The following is a 24,007-nucleotide window of genomic DNA, read 5'->3' as shown; positions in this document are numbered from 1 at the left end:
ACAGAGAAAGGAGCTTGAATCTGCAGCTTTTTGGGTTTTAAGATGATGGAGAGTGACAAGCCAGCACTGTCAGCCACCAACAGTCCAAACCCAACATGCCAGAGCAGTTTGGGATCAAACTGCTGAAATACCTTTTAAAGGCAACACAAGTGGAACATTCCCAGAGCAGAACAGAGCAGGGGCCTCACACCAGCACTGGCAGATGGGTGAAATGGGTCTAACTGGGCAGGTAGGAGCAAAATTTAAGCATTGCCACCATTTCAGAAGCAGGTCATCCTCACCTCAGCACCCCTGTGGGCTCCCAGCTAAGTGCAAATGCTTGACTGGGACAAGCTGGCCACCAAAATTCCTATCCCAAGGCCTGCCTGCCTCCTGCCCAGCCTTGCCCCTGGCAGTGGAGAGCATCTTGAACTCATTTTTGGCAGGACTAACCCTCTCCCCCCCTGCTCAGCAGTATTTCAACACCACAGGGTGTTTCCTGGCCCAGCTGAGACGTAACAACTCCTCAGAGCTGCCTTTCTTGCCCCCAAACAAGGATTTCATCACAGCTGCTGCTCTCGGCCACCCCAAAGACCTTCAGGAGACTTGCAGGGCTCCTCTGATCACAGCCTCTGTGAGGAAGAGGCCCTTGTTTGCCCTCGTATTAAAACTTCCCACCCCAAAGTTATCAGGGAGCAGCTACTTCCTCTCTGCCCTGCTGCACGGTCTCTTCCTCTCCCAGACATGAGGACAGACATGTGGAGGACACAGCTGCAGTGACCTGGCCTTGGCTCGTGCCTGATAGGGAGCAGAAAGTGAGCTCTGCCCCTGGCTGTGAAAATCTCCCCTAGGAGATGAGCCACAAGCCAAGGCCATGGTGGGAACAGCAAGAAGCACAAGGACCCACACCCCAGAGAGATGCTACAGATGCCACAGTGCAGGTTCTGCAGCTAATGAGCTTCACTGATTTTAATTTAACAAGGGAGGGCAAGAGCCACACACACACCTTGGGCTGACAGAGGTCCAGAAGGGCTGGGGATGGAGATGAGAGCTGGTCTGTGTGCAGGGAAAATACCATAGTGCCACATAAAGCATATGGCATTGAAACACAGAACCATCCAGAAGGGTTTGGGTGGGAAGGGACCTTCAAGATCATCTAGTTCCAACCCCCCTGCATGGGCAGGGACACCTCCCACCAGCCCAGGTTGCTCCAAGCCCCATCCAACCTGCCCTTCAACACTGCCAGGGATGGGGCAGCCACAGCTTCCCTGGGCAACCTGGGCCAGGCTCTCACCTCCCTCACAGCACGGAATTTCTTCTTAATATCTCAGTCTCCCCTCTTGCAGCTCAAAACCCTTCCCCCTCGTCCCATCCCTCCCTGCCCATGTCCCAAGTCCCTCCCCAGCTTTCCTGGAGCCCCTTCAGGCACTGGAAGGTGCTCTCAGGTCTCCCTGGAGCCTTCTCTTCTCCAGGCTGAACACCCCAACTCTCCCAGCCTGTCTCCAGAGCAGAGCTGCTCCAGCCCTTGGGACATCTTTGTGGCACTCCACAACATGGAGGGGATGTGCTGAGAACAAGCAGCAAGGAGAAGGGAAAAGTGCCTGGTGTGGGCTTAGCCCAGGAAGGACCAAGAGACAGCAAGGGAGCCCCAGCAGGGATTCAGGGAATGTCCCCTGGCCCCATGGATGCTTCTACCCCCTCTGAGGTCCCCATGCTGCTCTGCAATGGTGTGAACTCCCAGAAGATTTCTCCGTCACCCCAGAACCAAAGCACATTCAGAGCAATGTCCCCCTCAGCCACCTCTGTCTCAGCCTGTTCCTTCCCCCCCAGCCATGCTGCTCCTCCCTCCCTGTGCCAAGCCAGGCAGCTGAGGCAGCCATGGAGCTAAAGGGCTCCTTCTCCAACCAGCTCTGCCAGCCGTCCTGGCCTGGTTCCAGGACACCTTCCCCCCAAAGCCACAACAACCCCTGTCCCTTTTCCACTGAGCCTTGCCCCAGAACTGAGCTCCATCTCTCCACAGAGGAGAGAAGCCCTGGTGGTCTCAAGGACTCCACCTAGGAAAGTTTAGCACCCAGAGGAAAGGATTTGTATCCCAAGTAGCTGCTTTGCTGAAGGAGGAGCCACAGGAGCGTCTGGTTCCTGCTGCCAGGCTGGAGATGCTGCAGCTGCCCAGGCAAAGGCTGAACACAAGCCCAGACCCCTCCAAGCAACCAGCTCCTCTGCAGCCTTGGAGGGAAGGGAGCAAGTGAGGAGGGAGCTGAGGCAGGGAGGGATTTAGGGAAGTCAGAGCTGGGCTCCTTGTGCCCAGGTAACTACTCGGCCAGGCACGTTCCCTGTCGCAGAGACACCAAAGGCCACTCACTCCCACCCGAGGCAGCAGCCAGCAAGCAACTGCAAGTCACTGCAGGGAAACACCAGAGCCAGGATCCACCATCCCCTGCTACCCTTACTAGCCCCTTACCCACAGGATCCCAGCACTGCAAAGTCCTGGAGTTTTCTCTCCAGAGATGGGAGCTCCAGCAGGCTGGTGTTTGCAGGGCCAGCAGAGCTTCACCCTGGGGGCCTCATGGTCTCAACCTTGCATGGTTGTGAGGGGCCACGAGGTCTTCAGGGAAGGAAGCGAATGAAAATGAGATTTCAAAAGGGGAGAGAGGAGGTAACGACCATCAGGTTTTTTCTTTGCCCAGCCCAGGAAGCTCCGGGTGCCCACCATCCCTCTCCATCATCACCCTCACAGTCCACAGAGCAAAATCAAGGCCCTTTGGAGCTCCCAGGCAGCCAGGTCCAAGGTCCAACCCCACAGGTGTTACTGTGCACCTTCTGTCCTCCCCAAACCCAAATTCCTGTCATGTCACCCACCCAAGGGGCCACCTTGGCCAAGGGGAGCCTGACAGGTGTGGGATCAAAGGGTGATATCAGGTATTAGAAATTATTTCTTCGCCGAAAGGATAATTAAGCACTGGCCCAGGCTGCCCAGGGAGGTGGTTGAGTCTCCATCCCTGGAGGTGTTTAAGAGACGTGTAGATGTGGTGCTGAGGGACACGGTTTAAGACCTGGACTTGGTAGAGCTGGGTTAATGGTTGGTAGAGTTGGACTCGATGATCTTAAAGGTCTTTTCCAACGAGAATGATTCTGTGACCCTGTGAATCTCTCAACTCACTACAGCTGGAGGCACTCCCACCTTCCCCAGGCGCTGCCTTGATGGGGCTGGATGTGGAAGTAACGCTCCCCAGCTTGCAGGGGAGGCAGGATGAGCCCCCCCAGGGGCTGCAGAGACATTTCCTGGGTGTGAGGAAGCAGAAGCAATAATCACTGGCCTGGAAGACAGAAAAAAAACCCTCTTCTGCTGGGATGTCCTTGTTTCAGAGGGACTGACCAGCCCCTAGAACAACCACATCTCTCTACCTGCCTGGACCAAGCTGGCAGCTCTGGAGGACCCACCTGCAGTAGGTTATGGTGGGACATGGTGATGGTCACTGGGCTTTGGACAGGCCTAAAGAGCAGGACAGAGAGCTGCAGGGACCAGGTGACAGGAGAGAGAGGTGAGGACCAGGAGCACAGGGCTGGGCCACAGCAAAAGGTTTCCTGATGCAGAAAGGTCCCAAACCAGGCTCAGCAGGGCAGTAAAAGGGTGAAAAATAAAAGCACCACGTGGCTCAAGTGGGAAGGGGGGGGAAATGACCCTTGGAGCTGTTGCTTTGCTTGCCAGCCCCAAACCTTGGAGCTGACTGAATGTGGGACAAGCCTTGGGATGCCCACAAAGGCCACAAGAGCTCTCAGTGCTGCTCTTGTGCCAATCCAAGAGTTTGATTGTCTCGTGGACAAAACACTGAGAAGGACCAAGATGTTTGGTTGAACAAGGCAGCTCATAAACAGCCCCGGACACCGGCTCATTCCTGGAGAAGGGTCCAAGTTTGAGGAGAACATTTTCCACTGGGCTGAAAACAGGCATTAACATAATCACGGCAGAAGTTTCCGTACAGCAAAAATCAGCAGGAAAATGAGAGTAAGGTCAACACCCTGACATCTGAGGCCTTTTTTTTCAGCCAGGTCCCATTCCAACTGGCAGCAGTTTGATGCCCAGGAGCAAGGACTGCAGATGGGGGTCCTAAAAACCAGAGCAGGGCAGAGACTCAACTGATACATCCCTCGCTTGAGGGCCAGTGGTTATCTCCGCTGCACAGGCCTGGGTGAACTCCAGGGTGCAGTCCTGGAGTGGGGCAGCCTGTGTTTGTTTTGCTCTTTCTTTATCTGGGACTAAAATTTCCTCCTAAATAAAGCTGTTTGCAACGGGGCCCGAGCTAGATGTCAGAAACTGCCTGGAAGCTCAACCCAGCTCACAGAGCCAGACCCCCTAGGACTCCCCCCAGCCCCTCTCTGACCTGGCTGGACACGTTACAGCCACTGGATCTCCCCTCCAAAAAGAAATGCAGCTCCTTCCACACTGCAGACCTGCCACCCACCCTCCAAACACCTTCCAGCTGAGGGGCTGGAGCGAATGGAGAGCTCTCCATCACTTTATCTGTGCTCACTTCCATGCTCAGGGGCCACGGGAGATCAAGAGCCTCAGAAGCTCTTGTGACCCTCAACGGCACAAGGGGAAGTTAATTCCCCTTATGCAAGCAGAGCTGCAGGAAGGGAAGGGAGACAGCCAGCAAAAATCATGGGGTTCTCCTGCCATTCAGCCCTGATCCCCTCCTTGGGCTGCAGGAACCCACCGGGGTGCCTGGGGTCTAAGCCAGGTTGGACGTTGCACCTGGGGGATTAACAGCCCCTGACGCTGAGACCTTTGAGACCAGAGCACAAGCTCAGCCTCCTGGAACTGGCCAGCTGTTCTGCCCCCCCCCTCCTTGCTTCGCCCAGCTCCATAAACCTCTCCCACCAGGAGCAGTGGCTTTCCCGGAGACACAGCTCCAACCCCGGGCTCACCACCCAAACCACAAAGACCACGCCGGGTTTCTTTCCCACCCTCCCGTGGCCAAAAAACCAGCCCGCCTCTCCCGGAGCAGCCGGCAGCCGCGGCTCAGCTCCCTCCCTCTGAAGTCTGGGCACCGTCCTGGTTCGAATTAGGCCCGAGGAATTCCGAGCCGGCTCCTCAGACATCGCCCAACCTCCGGGCAGCGCGAAGAAAAGCAGCATCAGCGCCGGGGAGGGGGGGGAGAGTGGGAAAGAAAGGCTCAGACGCTGACTCCGGGGTTAGTCACTTCTCTCTCCTCTGTGCCCGCGCTCCCATTTTAGGGAACAGCGGGAGCCTCCGCCGCCTCGAACGAGCCGCGCTTCTCCACCGGGGAAGAAAAGTTTTCCCGACGCCTTTTTCCGCGCCAACCCTGCTCACCCGGAGCGAGGCGGTGGCTCTGCTACCTCGCCCTGCTCCGGGTGGCAGGGAGAGGGAAGCTCCTCTCCGAGCCTGCAGCTTTGGGCAGGGAGCCAGGCGAATTCCCGGGGTCCAGGGAGGCAGCGAGCAGCGAGGGATGACCCCGCAGGCACGCGGCAACCCAGCCAGGCCTCAGAAAACTTCTCCCCTCGTGGAATCTCATCCACATTCCTGCGTTTCTCTGCTTGGCAAAGGCTAGAAAACACGATTATTGTTTTAAACCCTCCTGAGGAAAGGGCTGTTTTCTGAGGAAGGACAGCAAATCCCACCCCCCCCCACTCCCCACGCAGGGATTGATGCTGGAGGCAACACGGGGCTGGCATTCCATCATTCCCCGGAAATTCAGGACCCTCCTGCAGCTGCACCGCCACAAACCAGGTCGCATCGACAGCCCCACCAGCCAGCAGAAGGACAAACCCCCACAGGTTCTGTGCCAGGGCTTCCCAGGAGTGACAGGCTCCAGGGGGATCCTCCTGGGATGCAGAGGGACCTGGCAGCGTCCTGTTCCCGGGGAGGGAGGAAGGATCCCAGGATGCCTTGTCCCACACCACTCCATTCCAGGGGGGATACCAGGATCCCAAGTCACCCCACTCTCCACAACGCCCTTCCTGGAGCACATGTGATGTCCCATCCCTTTGGTGATGCCCTTCCTGGAGCATCCATGGGCCCTGCAATGCCCTGAATCCTGCAATGCCCTTCCTGGGTCACACATGGACCCCCTGCCACCCCTCCTCTCTGACACCCTTTCCGGGGCACCCATGGGACCTCACGATGCTGCATCCCCCACGATATTACTCTTGGGGCATGCAAAGCCCCTGTGATGGTGGATGACCTCCTGCCATGCCCTTCCTGGGGCACACACAGACCTAATGGCACCCATCCTGGAGCACACAGGGAGCCTGTGACACCCACCCCAGGGCACACAGAGGCCCCTTCACACCCCACACACTGCAGTGACCTTCCTGGGGCTCACACAGACCTAATGGCACCCATCCTGGAGCACAGAGGGAGCCTGTGTCACCCATCCTGGGGCACACAGGGACCTCGTCACACCCCATCCACTACCATGCCCTTCCTGGGGCACACAGGGACCCACGACACCCACCCTGGGGCTCACAGGGACCCTGTGTCACCCACCCTGGGGCTCACAGGGACCCACGATACCCACCCTGGGGCTCACAGGGACCCCACGATGCCAATCCCGGGAATGTAGGTACCCTGTGTTGCCCCTCCCAGGGCACACAGGGACCCCACGAGACCCACCCCAGGGGTCTCCCCTCCCCTGCCCCCCACGCCCGGGCAGGACCCACTCACCGCTCGTCGGGCGCCCGGCCCTGCTGCAGGGCGGGCTCCAGGGGCACCAGGGCCTGTCCCAGGAAGCGGTCCATGCCCACCAGGGCCCGGTGCATGACGGTGAGCAGCAGGCCGGGCCGGGCCGGGTTGCCGGGCGGGTTGCCGAGCTCGGGGGGCAGCTCGAAGGCGCACTCCTCCCGCCACTCGGGATCGCCGCCGCTCTTCTCGGCCACCGAGGTGCTGTACTTCTCGCGGCCCAGCTGGATGACGGTGTAGGCGTCGCTGGTGCCCGGCTTGCCGCCGCCCTTGCACCGCAAGCCCCGGGCCCGCACCACCGTCACCTGGACGTGGGTGGGCAGCCAGGCCGGAGACCCCTCCGCGGGGAGGGCGGCCGCCCGCAGCAGCGCCATGGCGGGACGCTGGGGAGAAGGCGGGCCGGGCCGAACCGGGCCGAACCGGGCCGAGCAGAGCCGAGCCGAGCCGAACCGGGCCGGGCCGAACCGGGCCGGGCCTGGCTCCGCTGCCGCAGCGCGACCGCGGCCGGACGCCCCGCCCACCCCCCGCCAAGCCCCGCCCACTCCCCCGCCAAACCACGCCCACTCTTCGCCGCTTAGCCACGCCCCCTCGTGCCTCTAACCCCCGCCCCTTTATCTGCTCCGACCCCGCCCCTCCCTAAGCCACGCCCCAACGGGGGCTAACCCCGCCCCCCTTCCTAGCTATGGACACGCCCCCTCGTTAGCCACGCCCCCAAGCACGGAGAGCCCGGGGGGGGGGGGGGGGGCGGGGGGCGGGAACGAGGCGTTTGCACCGGGCGTGCAACGGGGGGGGATTGTGCAACGGGGGGGGTGTGCAACGGGGGGGGTGTGCAGCGGGGGGGGTGTGCAACGGGCGTGCAACGGCGGGAGTGTGCAACGGCGGGAGTGTGCAACGGGCGTGCAACGGGGGGAGTGTGCAACGGGGGTGTGTGCAACGGGCGTGCAACGGGGGGGAGTGTGCAACGGGGGGGTGTGCAACGGGGTGGGGGGGAGTGTGCAACGGGGGAGGTGTGCAACGGGGGGGGTGTGCAACGGGCGTGCAACGGGGGGGAGTGTGCAACGGGGGAGGTGTGCAACGGGGTGGGGGGGAGTGTGCAACGGGGGTGGTGTGCACAAGGGGCGGTGTGTGCCCTGGAGGGTGGTGCCCGCCGGGGGTGTGCAACGGGGGGGGCGGAGTGTGCCCTGGGGGGGGGTGGGTACCCGCTGGGGGGTGTGAACCGGGCGTGCAACGGGGGGGAGTGTGCACAAGGGGGGAGTGTGCCCTGGGGGGTGGTGCCCGCGGGGGGGTGTGCACCGGGTGTGCGCAGGGGGGTCGGACGTGCCCCCAGAGGGGCGTGCAGCGGGGGAGCGGGAGGGCGTGCAAGGCGGGGGGGCTCGGGGGGCGTGCACCGTAAGGGCTGTGAGACTGGAGTGCGGGCAAGGCGGGGAGGGGCGTGCACCGGGGATGAGTGTGCAACGCGGGGCGGGTGTGCGCCGGGGGTGGCTGCGGTACCGATCCGTTCCGGGACGTGCCGGGACACAGCGGGGAGGGGCGGGCGGGCACACGCAGCGGGCTGTGTCCCGGGGGGAGAGGGGACACACGCACACGCACACACACACGCACACACCCGCACACCCCTGTGCACCCCGACATCCCGTGGCTGTCGCCCCCGGGCGCTGCGGTTCCCGCGCTCGCTCCCTGCTGCCCTGCGAGGAAACGAGCGTGTCCGTGGATGCGCTTGTGTGTCACGGACGCGCGCGCGTGCCCCTGCGTGTGCCCGTGCTTCCACGCACCTGCCCGGCCCCGTTTCCAGCCCGGGGGGTCCCCCCTGCCCTCCCCCTGCCCCTTCCACGCAGGGTGTCCCCCCCCCCCTCCCTTTTCAGGCTGGGAGCAGATTCCCGGTGTCCCCAGGGGATCGTTCCCGGCCATCCAGCCCCTCGCGACCCTTTCCCCATCCCCACCTCGCTTCCCAGCAGCGTTTCCCACGCAGCCCCCGGCCCGGGACGGGGGGGGTCCCGGTCCCGACGTGCCATGAAACCCCCTCCCCGCTGCCCCTCAGCACCGGCATTTCCCGGCCCCTCCAGCAAGGTCAGGCCTCCATCTCAGCCGTGCCGGGGACCCGCATTTCTGGGGGCTCATTTGACCCGTGACGGGGCCACGGGAGCCCCGGGGCTCCGATGTCACGGCGATAAGAGCCGTGCGGGGCCACCCGGGGCCAGGGGCCGCGCCCGGGCTGCTCTGCTCTATCGCTCCCATCTCCGGCACCAAAGCCGCCCCCGAGCTTGTCGTTTATTTTGTTCTTGCCGGGTTTGAGGGTGGGTTGGGGGTTGTTTTGCTGCCTTCTGCTTCTTCTCCCCTCTCCGGGCACCCGGGGCTTGTCCGTTCTGCTTGGCCGCGGGGACACGGGACATTGCAGGGGCACGATGTCCCCTTTGGGGGTGCAACGTCCCCTCTGGGCTTTGCTGTGTCCCCTCTGGGACCCCCGTGTCCCCTTTGGGGATGCAATGTGCCCTGTGGGCTTTGCTGTGTCCCCTCTGGGATCCCTGTGTCCCTTTTGGGGGTGCAATGTCCCCTCTGGGCTTTGCTGTGTCCCCTCTGGGATCCCTGTGTCCCTTTTGGGGGTGCAACGTCCCCTCTGGGCTTTGCTGTGTCCCCCCTGGGACCCCTGTGTCCTCTTCGGGGGTGCAATGTGCCCTGTGGGCTTTGCTGTGTCCCCTCTGGGACCCCCGCATCCCTTTTGGGGGTGCAACGTCCCCTCTGGGCTTTGCTGTGTCCCCTCTGGGATCCCTGTGTCCCCTTTGGGGGTGCAATGTCCCCTCTGGGCTTTGCTGTGTCCCCTCTGGGACCCCTGTGTCCCCTTTTGGGGGTGCAATGTCCCCTCTGGGCTTTGCTGTGTCCCCTCTGGGATCCCCGCATCCCTTTTGGGGGTGCAACGTCCCCTCTGGGCTTCGCTGTGTCCCCTTTGGCTCCCGTTTGAGGTTGCTGCATCGCCTTTGGGGGTGCAACATTCCCTTTGGGATTTGCTGCGTCCCCTCTGGGATCCCTGTGTCCCCTTTGAGGTTCCTGCCATCCCCTTTAGGGCTGCCACAACCTCTTTGGGGGTGCTGTGGCCCCTTTGGGGGGCTGCAACATCCCTTTTAGGGTTTCCACAGCCCCTTTGCGGGTGCAACGTCCCCTTTGGGCTTTGCTGTGTCCCCTCTGGGATCCCTGTGCTCCCTTTGAGGTTCCTACCATCCCCTTTGGGGGTGCAACATCCCCTTTGGGATTTGCTGCATTCCCTTTGGGGTTCCTGTGTCCCATTTGGGGTTGCTATGCCCTTTTTGGGGTTCCTGCATCCCTTTGAGGTTGCAACGTCCCCTTTGAGGTTTCTGCAGTCCCTTTGGGGTTCCTGCCATCCCCTTTGAGGTTGCAACATTCCCTTTGGGATTTTCTACATCCCCTTTGAGGGGTTCAACATCCCCTTGGGGACTTGCTGTGTCCCTTTGGGGGGTTCAGCATCCCCTTGGGGATTTGCTACCTCCCCTTTTAGGATCACCACGTCTCCTTTGGGATTTTGCTGCCTCCCCTTTAGGGGTGCAACCTCCCCTCTGGGATTTGCAGCGTCTCCTCTGGGTCCAGTTTGGGGGTGCCACAGCCCCTCTGGGGGTGCCAAACCCCTCTGCTTTGCCAGGTGGGACTCTCTGCCCGGGCTGTATTCAAATCTCCCATTAAAATACACTCCATATAGGGGAAAAACCTACACAGGGAATTTCTTATCAGCCCCGAGATGAACCAAAATCCAATTATCCCTCCAGTCCGGAGCCCGGCCCCGCTCCACCTCTTATCCCTCCTCAGCATCTGCTTTTTATTTTGCCTTCTTTTGATTGTTTTTTTTCCCCTTTTTTCTGTTTTTTTTGCTCTCTGATTATCTCTCCTCTGCCTCTATCTCCTCCTCTTCGCTTCTTTCCATCCTTGCCCCTGTAATTGGGGTGGGATTTTTTCTGTCTCCCTTCACCTTCCCTGCCCTGCTCAGCTTCCCAGCTCTTATTTATTAATCTCTTTCGTTCTTATTTACATTTTTTTACCTTTGCATTTTAGACATAAAGACTTTTTTTTTTTTAATTACCCCTGAAATTTATTGTTATTATTCTTATTCTTATTGTATCATTATTACTACTATTACTATAGTATTACTATTATCTTACTATTATTATAATATCATAATCTTACTATCAGTGCTATTATTATGACGATAATTATTACTATTATTATAGGTCAGTAGCAGAGTAGGAACCATGTCCCTGTTTTGTGGGTGCCCTTTGCACCATCCCCAGGGAGCCTGGACCGTGTTAAATTTTGCTTTAACCTTTCTTTCAGCTTTAATTTTCCCTTTAATTCTTGCTTTTCCTTTAGTTCTTGCTTGACCTTTTCTTCCTTTAACATCCCTGCTCCGACTTTTAATGTTTGCTTTGATTTTGATTGATTGATTTATTTATTTTGCTTGAACCTCAGTGTTTCCTTCAGCTGGAACATTTGTCCCAACTTCAATTTTTGCTTTAGCTTTTCTGTTTCCTTCAACTTTACTTTTTCCCTCCGACTTTAACTTTTTGTTGAACATTCATTTTTGCTTCCTCCTGCTGCGGGGCAGCCGTGAATCCTCCCTGAGCCCCCTCCTAAATGACATTTCAATGACACCCTCGGTGAGGGTCTCACCTCCCCCAGCTGCCTTGCCAGTGAGGAGCTGGAAAACTACTTTAATTGCATCATTTTGCTTTATTTTCCCCATTTTTTGGGGTCAAAACGCTGCTCTCCTGGTGCCGCTCACCCCCAGGATTGGGGAAAGTACCTCAGTGGGGTTGCAAAGAAATCGCCAAGTAAAAATCCTGCTTGGAAAGTTGAGGTGGAAGCACGGTGGGAAGGCTGAGCCAGGCTTTGCTTTGGGTTGGGATCATGTCCCATTTCTGGTTTTTAACATTTATTGCGTTTATTTTGCCATGGGTGCTGGGGTGGGAGCAACTCCAGCGTGGCCTGAGCAAACAGCCCTGGGATGAAGAGGGATGAAGGATGAGCCGGATTCGGGGAATCACCCCCCCCCCCCCCAAATCTCCACTCTGGCAACGCTCATCCCTACAAATCTTCCCTCCGCCATCCCAGCATCACCCAAGATTCCCCAATTTAGGGCAAGGACACGTGGACCAGGTGTGACAGCAACACCCAAACCTCCCCTGCTTCCAGGGTGTTTTTTTGGGGGGGGGGGAACGAGGTGCAAAAACGCCCCCGAAAATGGGTTTCAAAGAGAATAGTGGCTGTTTCCCCCCCGCAAAATCCCAGTTGGCAGCACAGGGATGCCCGGGAATGAAGGAAAAGGAGGTGGGGGGGGAAAGGCTGGAGCCAAGACAAATAAAGAGTTCAAATGGGAAACGATTAAAACTAAACTAAACTAAAATAAATCGAAAGCGGGGGAGATAAGGAGCGGGCGCCCTCGCTGCCTATTTAACATTCATTGGATTGAATAATCAGGCCTCATTATCTCAAATTGTCTGCATATTTGCCCTCAAAATGCTAATTTGAAAGTTGGCTGCGAGCGCCGTCTGCCTATTTTGACTAAAATATGATTTTGCTTTATTGTGCATTTGTTTGTAGCTCCGGGGGCATTTCCCCTCGCGAACCGAAAGGGAAATGGGAGGCGGGGGGGGGGGGAGGAGGGAAAGAAAGAAAAGAAGGCAAAAAAAAGAAGGGGAAAAGAGGAGAGCAGAGCCCTGGTTTAGCCTAGAAATGGCTTTATATATATATATATATATATATATATATATATATATATATATATATATAATTATTTTTTTTAGGCCTTCCAGTGAAATTAGAAGCGTTATCAGTTGCTTTTCGGGGATGGGCAGTTTATCGTCGATCTCGGGAAGGGAAATAGGAGAAATAATTTGCTTTTATTCTGATGGTTTGGTGGGGAAGGGGGTGTGGGGGGGTGGGGGCTGCTGCTCCCCGCGTCTTCCTTCCTCTGCCTCCATCACCTCTTCGCCCTCATCCCCGCTCGGTTGTTTTATTTTAATCTTATTTTTTTTGGGGGGGGAGGGGGGAGCAAAAATGGAAGCTGATCTCTTTATCCATCGGATCCCGCACGGAAAATCAAACCCCTCGGCTCCGTTTGCTCTCCGGGTGGGGAAATTCAGAGCATCAATCCATTGATGTCATTATCCTTTCTAAAAGCCAATCAATAGATAATAAGGTGGGAATCGTGGGGCAGGAGGTTTGGTTTGGTGTTTGTTTTTGTTTTTTTGTTTTTTTTAAACAAAACAAAAAACCCAAACACAACCAAACCCACAACCCAAACCCCTTCAGAGCCGAGGATTAGGGTTATTGAAGGGCAATCGCTCCGAAATCGTTTCAATCCGGTGTTAGGGATGCCGGGATTCGCTCCTGGGTTTACCCACCACGTTGCCCCCCACCCCCCCCCCCCCGCACCCCCAACCCCTTTAATGACACGTTTCTCATGCAAACCCCCCTCCCCAACCCCCCGGCCCGAAGGTGTTTGCAGAGCAAACTGCAACTGGAGGGGAGATTAACGGGGGCTTTGTGGCTTGGGGGGGGGGGGGGGGCAGAGAGAGGCCACCGAGCCCCTGTTGACAAATCCAAGTGGAAATCCGGCTCCATCAATTCCGCGGGTGCCTCCGGATTTGGTGGTGACACTGGGGTTGACTTTCCTGGCCGGGCAGATGGACAAAGAGGGGGAGGATGACTCCTTCCCGGGTTTTAGGGGCAGATGGCAGAGGAAAAAGGGGGAAAAAAAACAAAAGGGGGGGTGACACACGGAGGTGCTGGTGGCTCTGGGGATGCTGCAGGGCCCCTGACTCTGGGGAACAGCAGGAACGTGGGGCATGTTTGGCCTCACTGCTCCATAAACAGCTCATGGAGAAGGACAAACCTCAGCTGTCCCATCACTCCCACTTGATGGTGTCTCTTGAGGTGGTGGGGCCAGGCACAGTCTCACAGTTCTGTCCTTCTTGGGCTGATTTAATGGGTTTTGGGGCTGGTTGGAGCCCACACGCCTTCTCCTGCCTGGTGGGATTTGGCCAGCTTGCCTTGGGATCAGCCAAGAGGTGGGATGCTGCTGACCACGGAGGTCATGCGGCTTGGCTGAAGTCACACAGCTTGGATTGAGCTCCAGGGCAGATTTCAGCCCCTGGAAATACCCATGGTGTGGGGCACAGCAGTGGTGGTGGCCTTGGTCTGCCCTTGGCTTTCTCCTGGAGGTGTCCCTCATCATTACCAGCTCAGCCACTGCTGGCAGCTGTGCATGGGGAGGAGACAGGTTGGCATCCTCCACTGGGAACACCTTTCTCCATGCAGGATATCAGGAGACACCTTTTGGCCTTGGGGTGTGCTAGCCCTGCTGTGTCCCAGCTTTGGGATGTCCCATCCTGGTGTGTCCCAGCCCCAGTGTGTCCCTTCCTGGTGTGTCCCAGCTTGCTGTGTCCTATCCTGGTGTGTCCCATCCTTACATGTCCAGTTCCAGTGTCCTTTCATGGTGTGTCCCAACCCCAGTGTGTCCCTTCCTGGTGTGTCCCAGCCCCGACGTCGCAGCCCCATGTGTCCCATTTCAGGATGTCTCATCTCAGGATCCCCTATCCTGGTGTGTCCCAGCTCTGTGTCCCATCCTACTGACCTCTCTCCTGCTGTTCCATCCCAGTATGTCTGATCCCAGTGTGTCCCATCCCACTGTACCCTCTCCTGCTGTCCCATCCCAGTACATCCCATCTTGGTACATCCCATCTTAGTACACCCCATCCCAGTACATCCCACCCTAGTACATTCCAGTACATCCCAGTACATCCCATCCTAGTACATCCCAGTACATCCCATCCTAGTACATTCCAGTACATCCCAGTACATCCCATCCCAGTACATCCCATCCTAGTACATCCCAGTACATCCCATCCTAGTACACCCCAGTACATCCCATCCCGGTACACCCCATCCCGGTACATCCCATCCCAGTGCATCCATCCCAGTACATCCATCCCAGTATATCCCATCCCAGTACATCCCATCCCGGTACATCCCCTCCCAGTACATCCATCCCAGTACACCCCAGTACATCCCATCCCGGTACATCCCATCCCAGTACATCCCAGTACATCCATCTCAGTACATCCCATCCCGGTACATCCCATCCCATTACATCCCAGTACATCCATCCCAGTACATCCATCCCATCCCATCCCAGTACCTCCCAGTACATCCCATCCCGCTGTCCCCCCGCTCTCGCAGCCGCGCTCTGGGGGCAGCGCGGTCGGGCAGCGCCCTCTGGTGGTCATCGGGGGAACGGCCCGGCCGGGACCGCTGGGACCAGACTGGGAGCTCACTGGGATCCCGACACCCCGACTGGGACCTCTGGCTGAGACCCCACTGGTACCCTGCCCGCTGGGGTACCTCCCAACTGGGATCCTGATTAAGTAGCTGTGCAGGAGCTACACTGTCATCCTCACCAGTTAGCAGCCCAGTAAATTGGGATGTTTGGTAACTGGGACCCGCTTTAATTGGCAGCCTGCTGACTGGAATTGTGCTAACTGGGATCCCTGTTAACTGGGATCCCTGCTAAATGGGATGTTCACTAGCTTGGACTTCCACTAACTAGCACGCTTGCTAACTGGGAGGCAGCTGACAGGGATCCTGGCTTACTGGGATGTCCACTCACTGGACTGCTCATCAACTGGCATCCTTACTCACTGGGATGCTTGCTAAGTAACTGGGATGCCCTTTAACTGGGATGCCTACCACTTGGGTTGCTCACTAAGAGGGATCCTGGCTTACTGGGATCCTACTCATTGGGATATCTGCTAACTGGAAAGCCCTGTAACTGGGATCCCCACCAGCTGGGATTCCTTTTAACTGGTATACTCACTAGCAATGGTGCTTGCCAACTGGGATCCCCAGCAACTGGGATGCTCTGGGGTCTGCGTGGGTCAGAGATGCTCAGCACTTGGGGCCTTTGGGATCAGTTCCAGGTGCTCCACGCAGCAGAAGTTCTGCTGGAAGCAGCTGCTTTTCCCCCTCTCCAGCATCCAGAAGAGCTCTGATATGGAGCAGGACCAAAGCCATGTGAACAGGCCAGGGCAGGATTTGTCCTTAGCCACAAACCCTGAGAGCCACGGCTCTAAAAAGCCAGGAAACAGAAATAAGGAAGATTATGGAAAACTAAACAAACAAACAAAAAACAACCCACCACCAAAACCCTGGCTGTTTCCTTCAGGTGCCTGGAAAGGTGGGAAACCTTTAAAGAAGATGTATCCTTCCTGTTCAATTCTATATCCCACTTGTCTGCTGGAGGGGGCACTCATCCCAGCCCTGGAGAACTCATCCCAGCTCCAGGGGGACTCATCCCAGCCCTGGAGAAATCATCCCAGCCCTGGAGAACTCATCCCAGCTCCAGGAGGACTCATCCCAGCCCTGGAGAATTCATCCCAGCTCCAGGAGGACTCATCCCAGCCCTGGAGAACCCATCCCAGCTCCAGGGTGACTCATCCCAGACTGAAGGGGACTCATTCCAACCTTGGGGGACACATCCCAGTTCTAGGGGGACTCAACCTATTTCCAGGGAGACTCATTCCAGCTCCAGGAGAACCCATCCCAGCCCTGGGGGGGAACCCATTCTAGTACCCAGCTTCCTAGCTTTGATCCAGGACCAACCCCCCCAGTTTGGGGCAGGGTGTATTTTAGCCCTTAAACATCTAGAGATGTTATTATTTGCAGAAACTCCTCTGCTGAAGCTCTCAAGCCCCTGGAGCTCCTGGGCAAGCAGTTCCTCAGGTCAATCACTCGCAGGGTTGAAAAGAAAATATATCTTGTATTTATATGTATATTTTTTCTGTCTTTGCACCCACAAAGAGTCCCCGGTGGGGATGGTGACCTGGGCTGGGAGGGGGGGAGGTTTCTGCTTGAGAAATCCTTCCCAGAGCTGGGTCAAGGCCACAGAGAGGAGCAGCAGAGCTGCATATCTTAGGATGCTTAAGGGAGGGCTTGGCTCTGCATCCCCAATCCCACTGACAAGACCTTTAATAACACCAAGGATTTAATTGGGGGTGGGGGAGGAAGAGCTGGGATTCAGATAAAATGATCTGGGGGGGGACACACACACCCCCCAAAGGTCAGGCCTGGATCCTCCCTCAGCCACTTGATGGCAGCGGGTGTTTAAACCCTTTGGCTTCTTGTTTTCTAAGAATTTCAGGCCAATTGGTAAAAAAAACCCCAACAAACCCTTTTCCCCTGAAAATTGTGGGGGTCCGTAGACCTCCCCCCCCAGCACAGGACCTGTATGGAGTATCAGGAATGGGATCCAAAAGGATTTAGTGGGTGCAGGGGAGGAGACAAGGGACAGACAGAGGGATGCTGCAGGGACAGGGGATGGACATGAGACCCAGAGGGGGCCCTGGGGCTCCGAGGTCACCCCTCAGGCTGTCTGGGGACAGAGGGGTGACCCTAGAAGCCCCCCTCCTCTGCAGACAGACAATCCACACCCTACCCAGACAGCCCAGCCGAGGGCTAATGAGCGGCATTGTTATTAATTAGCTCAGGAGCCGGAGCCTTGGGGCAATTTTGCTTCAAAATGAGGCAGGAGCCATCCCTGGGTTCACCTCCCTCTTCTGGATCCCGACCTGGTGAGAGGAGACCCCGGGTCTGTGGGCAGCCACCCCCCGATCCGAGCCCTCCTGAGCTCCTTGCTTGCACGGCATCACCCCCCTCCCCAAATTACTAACCCCTTCCCAACTCTCCAGGACAGGATTTCCCCCACCTGGCTCTCCCAAAGCACCCCTGGGAACCAGAATTCCCACTTTGGCCCCCTCTGTCCCCTGCATCCCAACCACTCGGATGCCATTAGCATCCCATCCCACGGGCAACCCCCTGCGTGGGGGTGTCGGGGGGTGCTGTGAGGGGGTGTTTGCAGAGCTCCATCAAACAGAGAGAGAGAGGAAAAAGGGAATATAAAAAGGGAAAGCACCTCCTAACCAAACACACCCGAGCCCACCCAGCCCCGCTGGGGGCCTCCTGCCTTTTTTATCTCCTCCTTTTCAAGGCTGTAATTAAGAACTAATAACGACAAATCTACTGCCCTTTCATCTCTGAACACCCCCCCACACCCCCACCCCGGGGCCTTTATTTGCCCCCAAATTGCTGTGGGGTGCCAGCCCCGTGCCCAGCTGGGGGAGCACAGCACCGTGCCCGCCGAACGGCAAGAACAAAAAAAAGCATCAAAAAGGCTTTTTTTGCTGTGAAAAAAACCCTCCAAATCCTTGGGGAGCCTTCACCTGCCCCTCCTGGGATCAGATGTGCCCTGTGGAGCTGGGGGGGTCCCTGTCGCTGTCCCCCCATCCCCGAGGTGGCCACGCAGAGCAGAGGATGCTCCAACACCGGGAGCCCCATCGCGGTTCTCTCAACAATCCCTTAGGATTGTTGTTGGGTTTCCCCACCCATCCCTCCCCACCCCCAGTTTTTGGGGACCCCACACGCGTGTGTTGGGCCCAGGGGACCTTCTGACAGCTGAAGCCTGGGGGAGGGTGGGTCTGTTGCTGCGGTGCAGATGTGGGCCCCAGCCCCCCCGAGCCCCCCATTTCCTCCCCCAATAAACGCCCCCAGCCCCGGCGCAGCCCTTTGACCGGGACTGGCCCCCCCCGCCGCGCCGGGCCCGAGGTGTGACTTTTCCCAGCTCATTAGGAAAAGCTGCACGATGTTAAGAATCTCAGCCCCTAATGACCACCTGAATCCCATCAGCCGAGAGGGGAGAGCTTCTCGGGGGGCTGGCGTGTAGGGACAGCCCCTCTCCCGCCTCTCGGAGCATCCCTGCTCCTGTTCCCGCTGCCGTGGGACACGTTGTGTGTCCCCCAAAGCAGCTGTAAAATGGGGGGTGGTGTGTGTGCTGGACTCAAGAGGACCAAGGGGGACCCTGAGCTCCTCTAGGGGCTTTGGTAGCCTTGGGGTGACACTGGCTGTCCTGTCCCTGAGTGCTTGGATCCTCCTGCCTGAGAGGTTCAGTTTGCTCCCCCTGGGATGGGGACACGAGAGGCTCCACCCTGGGGGGACACACACACAGAGGGGTCTCCAGTCCAGGGGCAGGGGGACACCCCGGTCAAGGACTGGGGACATGGGCAGGGAGACATGGAAGGGGACAGCCTGGCCAGGGGCTGGGGGACATGGAGGGGACACCGCAGCTTGAGGGCAGGGGGGAGATGAAGAGGGGCAGCCCTATCCAGGACAAAGGGGGACGTGAGGGGAACACCCCGGTTGAGGGCTGGGGGACACGGGGAGGGACACCCCCGCTGGCATCGGGGGGACGTGGAGAGGACACGCAGCTGGAGCGCGGGGGGACACGGAGGGGACATCCCCGCCCAGGGGCTGACACGGCCCCCCCGGGGCAGGGCACAGGACGATGCCCTCGGTCCCAGCCCGCCCCGTCCCGCCCCCCGGGGACACCCGAGAGCCCCGAGGGGCCGGTGGTTCCCCCCGTATAAAAACCGGGCAGCGGAACCCGCCGCAAACCCCATCATGCCGGCCCCACCGCCCCCCGCCCGGCCCGGCCAGACCTTCACCATCGCAGCCTTGCTGGGACGGGTCTCTCCCCCTCCGCCGAACCCCCCTTGGCAGCTCCCGCCTCTCTGGGGACCCTCCCCGGATCTCGGGGTGGTCCCCGCCGCTGCCACCCGGGTCCTGCCGTCGCCGTCGCTTCCCCGGCCGCTCTGCGGGGTCTGCGGGACCCTGCCCGCCTGGGCTGCCCGCCTGGGGGCAACAGGTACCGACCCCCCGCCCCCCGCCTGGCCCGGGGGGACAGCCCCCGCGGGGACCCCTCCCTAAGGGGGGACAGCCCAGACAGGGACCTTCTCCCCCAGACAGGGACTTCTCCCCCAGACAGGGGCTTCTCCCCCAAAGGGGGGGACCCCTCTGAAGGACAGCTCTTCCAAGGGGGAGGATCCGCATCCACCTCTCCCATGGGGACATCTCCAAACGGGGACCTCCTGCCGGCCTTCCTAAGGGGCACTTGGTTGGACTTGGAGGATCTTCAAGGTCCTTCCCAACCGGGCTGCTGCTGCCGTGAGGCTGGGACCTCTGGCTACCCCTGCCAGTGGGTGAGTGTGCTCAAGGGAAGCTCTTCTAAGGGACACCCCTGCCCACCCCTCCCATGGGGGGTTTCTCCAAAAGGTGATCTCCTTCCACCTCCTCAAGAGGACACTCTCCAAAGGGGTTATCTCCAAGGAGGACTTGAATCCACCTGTCCTGTGGGGACATCTCCAAATGAGGGACTCTTTTCACTTTGCCTCCTCAAGGGGGGCCCCATGCCTGCCTTTCCTGGGGGACTCCTCCAACGGGAATCTCTTCCAGGGGAACCCATGCCCACCTCTCTCAAACACCTATAAATGGGGGACCTCATTTCGTCTCCCCAAGGGAGGGACCTTTGGCCACCTCTCTCCCAAGGGGACCTTTTCTGAGGGCAAGAAGGGACCTCTGTCTACCTCTCCCATTCAGATCTCTCCAAATGGAGAAACTCCTCCAAAAGGGATCTCTCTTCTGCCCCTCCAAATGGGACCCCCTGGCCTCTCTGAAGGGGTCATCTCTGAATTAAAGGAGTTAATTCCATCTCTTCAAGGGAACCCTCTCCAAAGGGGTTCTTTCCAAGAGAGACTTATATCCACCTCTCCAAGGAGATCCTCTGCAAATGGGGAATGCTCTCCCACCTCTTCATATAGGGGACCCCCTCCAAAGCAACTTCCTTTACCTCTTTAAAAGGGACACTTCCACATGGGAAGATCCCTTCTGCCTCTCCAAAAAAGGACCTTCCCAGAGGGGAGCCCTACATTAAAGGGAACCTCTTTGAGGGCTCCTCTCCACCCTGGCCCTCCCTCTGTCCCTCACCTCCAGGCTTCCTGATCTCCAAGTGCTGCTTCCCTGCCTTCAAAGCCAAGACTGGCAAAGCCAAGAGAGTCAGGACCATCTTCACCAGTGACCAGCTGGCCCGGCTGGAGAAGGAGTTTGCAAGGCAGCAGTACATGGTGGGCACGGAGAGGTGCCTGCTGGCCTCCTCCCTGCACCTCACTGAAGAGCAGGTAAGTCCCACCATCTCCACCTGCTCCCACCAGCAGGTCCAGGGAGGCCCCCAAACCTGTGTGCCAATGGGTGGGACCTGAGCTGTGTCCCTCAGCCTGGGGCAGGAGCTGTGTGGGGCAGGGATTAGGGATACTTTACACTGAAAGGGTGGAGGATCACAGATGGGGAAACTGAGTCACCGAGTGTTGCTCAACGTGGAGGGGCTGAACTTGTGGACAGCTTAAGACCAGACCTTCCCCACCACTGGCAGGTCTCAGCTCCTGGGTTGCAGGGGACAGTTTTCCATCTCACTGGGGACAGAGCACGGCAGGGAACCTGTCCTGGCCATCCAGGGGATGTCTGAGATGGGCACTTAGGGGTTTGTGGAGTACCCGGGCATTGCCTGAGCCACAGGGGTTTAGCAAAGGAGTCCATGGAGAAACTGGGTTTGAAAGCCAAGCTTTCCCCTCTTCCTAAGGTGAAAGTCTGGTTCCAAAACCGGAGGATCAAGTGGAGGAAACAAAGCCTGGAACAGCAACAAGCCAAACTGGCCAAAATGGGTTTGGCCACCCCGCAGAGGAGTCCTGATTCACAGAGTCACCATGGCCAGGAGGAGGACAAGGACTTCCCAGCAGAGCTGGAGGATGGCCAGGAGGACACAGCCTTGGGGACAGCACCTGCACAGACAGCGACAAAGAGCTGCTGAGTCCCCCCTTGGGGCCCCTTTTCCATGTGTATTATAGGACTGTATCATAGCTGGCAAGGAGCCTATCTAATATATCCAGGGCACCAAGGATTTTTGCAGTGCCAAAATAAATTATTTATGCAATTCTCGGGCTCATCTTTGCACGAGGAGGGGGAGGAGGAACAACAACCCATGGCTGCAGTGGCTGCAAGTGTTGAGCGGGGGCTTGTGCCTGGGAGCAAGCCCTGGAGGTCTGGGGGGATTTGGGGCCACCTGCACACCCCACCCCATGTCAGCCCCATAGTCAGGCTCATCCCAAGGGTGCTCAGATACCTCCTTGTGCTCCAAAATAGCTCAGGACCTTCAGGGAGCCCAGATCTTTGTAGAGGACCTGCATCTCATGGCCCATCCATCTCCATCTTCCTGCCAGCAGCATCTTCACTAGAAAGCCCTGCTCTGCCCCCAGGGCACACATCCCAACCCAGTGGTGGCATCCTGCCCTCTTGGAGCAAGGAAAGTTAGGCAAAGCAGGGAAAACGTGCCTGGAGAGCAGAGCTGGTGGTGGCTTTGTGAGCTGGGCAGCCAGAGTGCCATCTCAGCTGGGCAAGGATTAGCAAGGTTTTAATGGCTTGGCCCTGCTTAGGCTGATGGTGAAGTTTCAAATCCAGCAGGTTTGGGCTGGACACTGCCCTGGGAATGAGCTCCCCGCAAGGATGCAAACCAGTGAGCACCAACAGTCCTGGACCTCCTGGGTAAGAGCAGCAATGGGGACCTCCAGGTTCTTGCCTGGGCAGCACCAGCTCCTGGCAACCCTGTTTTCTCCATGTCTGCTCTGGGCTTGGGACCCTGGCGGAGAGTTTATTGGGATAGGTGTGAAACCTGGTGCAAGGAGAGGGGATGGTGCAAAGAGAAGGGGACAACGCAAGGAGAGGCGGGAGAGTTAAGAAGGGGACAGTGCAAGGAGGGGGGACAGTGCAAGGAGGGGGGACAGTGGCAGGAGAAGGAGATGATGTCAGGAGAGGGGGTGACACCAGGAGAAGGGGATGGTGCAGGGAGAGGGGGAATTCTGCCAGGAGAGGGGGATGGTGCAGGGACAATATAAGGAGGATGATGCAAGGAGAAGGCGATGGTGGCAGGAGCAGGGGACAGCGTGACTGAGGGAAGCTGCCCTTTGTTCCAGCTGTTCTCAGAGCTGGGATTAGCCAGCGGGTCTCAAAGGGCCCAAACTGTGCTGGTGTCTTCATATGTCTGGGAGAGCCCGGGCTGTGCTAATCTGGCCAGTGGGTTTATTGCAATCAGGGTTTACGGGGGATGTTTTAATATCTCCCGGCTGGGGGCCTGAGCTGATTGCCAGAGTTCAGTTGTTCCCAGGACACCTTTAATCCCCTGGGAGCTGGCAGCCCTTGGCCCCGGGCAGGACTGAGCCTTTTCCACGGTGCTGGGCTCCCCCAGGGCAGGCAGCAGGGGACCTGGCCCCATGGCAGGGGATGCTTCTGCAGGGCCTGCCCACTCCAACCCCTCTGTGGGCAATGATTGTAATTAAAACTGCTGGACTTGATGGGAGTTATTCAAAAGGTGACTTTTATATCAGCTGAATTAAACCTCTGACACCTTGGGTGATGACCAGGAGGGTGTTCTCATGCTGGGTGATAATCCTTGAGGGGGTGGCTGGTTCCTGGGGCTCAGGGTGCCTGTGTTCCCTTTCCTACCTGCCTGGGGAGAGCCCAGGAAGGCCATCCCTGTCTTCCTCCCACCCAGTGATTAACCTGTTTGCTGGTTCCTTAGGGTGAGGAAAGGAATGGATCTGTAGGACAAAGCAGCTGGTTACTGCTCCAATGGGGCTGGGTGGAGTCAAACATCCAGGTCTGGCCCTGGAAATGGGATGGAGCTGATGGTTTGTGGAAAAGCCACTTCCAGCTGGGTCATTTTATGCTCTGCCAAGGCCCTGCCAGACCTGGCATATCAGAAAGGGGTAGGAATGTAGTTTCTTTCTCCCATCAGAGACATCTCCCTCCCCAGCCCAGACAGGAGGTCTCACAGCTCAGCCCAACTCCTGGCAGCTTGACTGGGGCATATGGATTGGCATCAAACCTGGGCACAGCAATTTGCCATCATGGAAAATAAGGGAGAGAGATACTCTGAGAGCTTGGTGAGGTCTTGGGCTCGATCAACCCACCTGGGACAGAGCCTTGGCCCCTCTTGTCCCCCAGGAAAGAATAAGAGCTGTGTGTCCTTACCCAAACCCCACATGCATCCCCAAAATGCCACCAATCCCTTCCCAATCCCTTGTATCACCCTTAAAGACACAATTTTTTCACCTGTCTGCAAAAAACCCCACCCAAATCTGAGTCAGCTTTCAGTGATAGATAATTATTAGGAAGTGAGAATGAAGCAGCCTTATTAAGAGGATCAAGGTTATCTGCTAAAGATGCAGAGCTGAGCCCTCCCCAGCAAACCTCTGGAGATAAGTAGGAGGACAGGCAGGTTGGGAGGGGGGTGGGTGGATGGATGGATGTCTCAGGGTGGACTGTTTGCCCAGAGGAACAGCCTGGTCTGCATGTGGATAAGCCTGGATGGGGATGAATGCAGGGGAAGAG

The 24,007-nt window shown here is 58.0% G+C and overlaps 2 protein-coding genes across 3 annotated transcripts in view; one reads left to right on the top strand and one right to left on the bottom strand.

Moving 5' to 3' along the window:
• RAB11FIP5 (RAB11 family interacting protein 5) overlaps positions 1 to 7,160 on the bottom strand; it is a 44,410-nt gene extending 37,250 nt beyond the window's left edge. For both annotated transcript variants that reach the window (XM_051617312.1, XM_051617313.1), the window contains exon 1: positions 6,668 to 7,160. In XM_051617312.1, coding sequence (XP_051473272.1) covers positions 6,668 to 7,056 — 389 coding nt within the window. In that variant the 5' untranslated portion in view covers positions 7,057 to 7,160. The remainder of the gene's footprint in view (positions 1 to 6,667) is intronic.
• Positions 7,161 to 19,192: 12,032 nt separating this feature from the next.
• Positions 19,193 to 21,431, top strand: LOC127384235 (homeobox protein not2-like). The gene is made up of 3 exons (XM_051618319.1): positions 19,193 to 19,436; positions 20,561 to 20,745; positions 21,204 to 21,431. The coding sequence occupies exons 1-3, from the start codon at positions 19,193 to 19,195 to the stop codon at positions 21,429 to 21,431; spliced, it is 657 nt and encodes a 218-aa protein (XP_051474279.1).
• The last annotated feature ends 2,576 nt before the right edge of the window (positions 21,432 to 24,007 follow it).

This window comes from Apus apus, chromosome 4 (genome assembly GCF_020740795.1).
Source record: "Apus apus isolate bApuApu2 chromosome 4, bApuApu2.pri.cur, whole genome shotgun sequence".
In the NCBI taxonomy this organism is placed as follows: domain Eukaryota; kingdom Metazoa; phylum Chordata; class Aves; order Apodiformes; family Apodidae; genus Apus; species Apus apus.
The sequence above is the reverse complement of the archived record's forward strand: the minus strand, read 5'-3'. Positions and strand labels throughout refer to the sequence as shown.